The sequence below is a fragment of the Glycine max genome, chromosome 13 (assembly GCF_000004515.6).
Source record: "Glycine max cultivar Williams 82 chromosome 13, Glycine_max_v4.0, whole genome shotgun sequence".
In the NCBI taxonomy this organism is placed as follows: domain Eukaryota; kingdom Viridiplantae; phylum Streptophyta; class Magnoliopsida; order Fabales; family Fabaceae; genus Glycine; species Glycine max.
This window is the reverse complement of record NC_038249.2, coordinates 20,051,601-20,055,075: the sequence shown is the minus strand read 5'-3', so window position 1 is coordinate 20,055,075 and position 3,475 is coordinate 20,051,601. Positions and strand designations below refer to the sequence as shown.

Genomic DNA, 3,475 nt, shown 5'->3' with positions numbered 1-3,475 from the left:
CCACTCTTTCTTGAGCAAAATGGTGGCCAATTTCAGGCCTGAGAGCATATCTCTAATCTACAAACTGCTCAGAATAATAAATAAAATAAAATAAAATCTATAAACTGCTCTCGCGGAGGCATGACTATAGTATTGGATTATGCGGGGCCAAGTTGCGAGAAAGAAATATTGCGCCAGCTAATATAGTTTCGATGGACCAAAGAAAAATATCGTTTCAGATGAAAAACATAAATGTATACTTTGAATATAAAAAATCCGTTATTTATATTTTTTATTTCTTTCTATTAATTATTGTTGATGTGGTTGTTGTTTGTTTGTACTATGTTATACATCTTTTGCCTACTTGCTTTATTATTTCACGTTCATGCAGTATCGGAGATAAAGGTTGGTTAATTGACTTAATGGTTGAAAAAGTAAAGCTTAAGGGAGAAGATGAGGTTGAAAGATCATAGATTCAATTTTTTCAACTAATATTTCTATAAAAAAAATTAATAAATTAACATTTATCTATAAAAAAAATGTTCATGTACTACCATTTGTTTTTCTACCTCTTATTTTACGTTTTGCTTTTGTTGCTCCTCACTTGTGGGAGTATGTGTCATCAATAAGGGCTAACAACACATTATTTATTATTAGTTGAAACTTAATAAACACTTCAACATCAAGAAATAAGGTAATTAAATAAGGGATGATACTCAAAAAAATTATAATTTCTAATAAATTTCAATCAATCATAATTAAAGAGGGTTGAAAAATATATTTTTGGTATTTCTCTTATGGCAATATATGAATATGAAATAATATGTTTAATGTTTAATTTTTATAATATTTTTGCTAGTTACCAATGTATTTGTGATAGGTTTAATTAATTTTCTGCTTCCTGCATTTGCAATATTTGAAAGATTAATTTTATAATTAAATTTAACTTAAACAAATGTTTTTTCCCTATAATATAGATTATTTTTATTTTTTATCATTTTAATGTTGTTTTTGTTTTGGTCCTTGTAATTTGCCTTTCCCATTTTAGTCCCCACAAATTTTCATTAGATTTAATAGACAAAACCTAACAGTACGTAGGAACCATAAAAGAAACAATAATAAGAACAAAAATAAATAAAAAATATAAAAAATGAAAATCAAAACACTTATATATACTACAAGGAGTCAAGGACTAAATTCATTTATGTTTTTTTTTTCTATTTTTATCCATAAAAATAATAAACATTTTTTTTCATTCTATTTTTCATCCCCTATTTTTGTTATTTCTTTTTTTTTTTTGCTTATTTCTTTCACTGGAAAAAGACTAAGTACGTACTTTAGGCAGGGAAAACTACACACAAGTAAAAAAGAGAAGGAAAATACATCAGCCTAATAGCATTTGAGAACAAAAAAAAGGCAAACTATATATACCACCCTTTGACTAGCTTTTCTTCATATATATTTTGCTCCTTGTTGCAAACTTCACAGAATACAAATTAAGCATGACTTGAAAGATAGATAATGATCACGCGCTCTTCAAACGCAAGAACCACTTTGGTGAGTACATCCTGAACACTTTGTAGGCTGAGATAGTTGATATTAGAGCCATTAACATGGACGCTGCATAGCCGCATAACAAAGCTCCTCCTATTTCGACGCAGAATCTTGTGAATTTGTCACATACCTTTAGCCACTGAAAGGCCTCTGATCCAGATATTGCTAGCACCGCGGCTCCCATTGTTGCAGTGTTTGCAGCAAATGTCATGTACACAGCGATCTGTTCACAAAGTTTAACATAAACCAATTATTAGTATTCAAATTTCAAACATAGAATCTTCTTTTTTTTAATATATACTTCTGGTTAGATTCTGATGGTATTATATATTGCCACAACTTAAACTAGCTAGTGGGGACACCCTCTACCAAAATAAATTGCTTGTACGATCTATTTCATTTTGAGGCAGGCGATGTGGGACTTCCTAACATCCCCCTTCCACAGATGCGCTGCCAATATAGGCGAACCACCGACATGGTGGAGAAAACTAAGACAGGCTCTAGACTCTGATAGCATGTTAGATTTCATCTTAAAACCAATTGACATTAAGTGAAGTTATCCAACAAATATATAAGCTGCACCTCAAAGATTGAGCGTGGGACTTCCTAACACTATCATCACCCACGTGAATCCGTTTCCACTTTCCACCCGATTGAGAGTCTGCAACTTTTGTTATATGTTTTGGTAGAGAACATGAACTACCTAACTGGAACCAAATTAGTAAACTTAAACCTTTGTCCTGAACAATTTGAAGATTTTGAATCTGCTTTAGTTCATTATTCCCTTCTCCAGTGGCAGGCTACAATGATATCTTGATCAAAGTATGCACACATGAAAGCGTTTTATTCATAACTAGGAAAAGAGTAATTTACCTGATCCAACGAGAAACAAATCCAAGCCATGCATAGATAAGACCCTTTGAAGTTTTTTCTAGACCAAATGGAGTGTTTGCACAATAGAAGCAGATTATAACCAGCAGCCGCACATGTAACATACACCAAGATCCTATGAAAACGTAAAATTCCCAACTCTATAATTCTGGGAATATATATTAAGCCACAGCTAGCAATCGGAGAACATAGAGAAGGAAATTAAAGGGAACTCTTACTTGAGAGCGTTCAAGTCTTTGTATGTAGCCTTCTTCTCAATAGATACGAACACAACCTTGGTTTGGGTATCTAAAGCAACCAAACATGCTGTTAATACCAAAACCAGTATTGCTGAGACCCTTAGACAAACTTCCCCTCTCGCCATTCCCAACTTCATTTTTTTCGACCAGATGAATTGATCCTTTCTTTCCCGGGCTCTTAATTTTAGCTCCACCTTGAGCTTCTTTATAGAATTGTGGTTGATCCCTATATATTATTGTAGTATCATGTTTCCAAAATCGTTGACTTCATAATACTGGCTGAAAACCATACACGGATATGGTGGGTATAATAACCTCAACAAGTACCTAACTTTTATTATTATCGATCTTATCTCAACCAAATTAGTTGGATCTCTCTATCTTTATGTGTACTTATTGTATCAGTAATAAGTTGTTTTTAAAATTTCTATTACATCATAGTTGTATGGTTTTTTTATGGGAAAAAAGGTAAACACAATAACAAAAAATTCTATAATAAAGTAATAGACAGTTAAAATAAATTTCTCCAAAAGAACATGTGAAGAATACCAACAAAAATAGAAATTACGAAAAAATAAACAAGAGACACAATTTATTTAACATGGAAAATCTCTCAATACAAGGATAGAAATCATGAGTCGTTCAGACTAAAGAAATAATTTCACTTGTAATCAATAAAGATACAAGAGAGTCTCCAAAAAGTCCAATGAAACCTACTACAAATAGTCAAATTAAAACAGACCCCAAGACTTACAATAGACAAGAAGATGAAATCTCAAAAGATAGAGTAGAGAATGCGAAACACTTATTTC

General features: G+C 31.9%; 1 protein-coding gene across 2 annotated transcripts; it reads right to left on the bottom strand.

The window, feature by feature from the left end:
- Positions 1–1,155: 1,155 nt before the first annotated feature.
- On the bottom strand, positions 1,156–2,944 carry LOC100306345 (CASP-like protein 3). Of its 2 annotated transcripts, none has more exons than NM_001400395.1 (3): positions 2,643–2,944; positions 2,407–2,464; positions 1,156–1,756 (listed from the first exon to the last, which is right to left on the bottom strand). In NM_001400395.1, the coding sequence occupies exons 1-3, from the start codon at positions 2,798–2,800 to the stop codon at positions 1,505–1,507; spliced, it is 468 nt and encodes a 155-aa protein (NP_001387324.1). In that variant the 5' UTR covers positions 2,801–2,944; the 3' UTR covers positions 1,156–1,504. The 2 variants fall into 2 exon arrangements, with proteins under 2 accessions (NP_001387324.1, NP_001237350.1); NM_001250421.2 differs by having other exon boundaries at positions 2,407–2,539; positions 2,643–2,864.
- Positions 2,945–3,475: the final 531 nt, after the last annotated feature.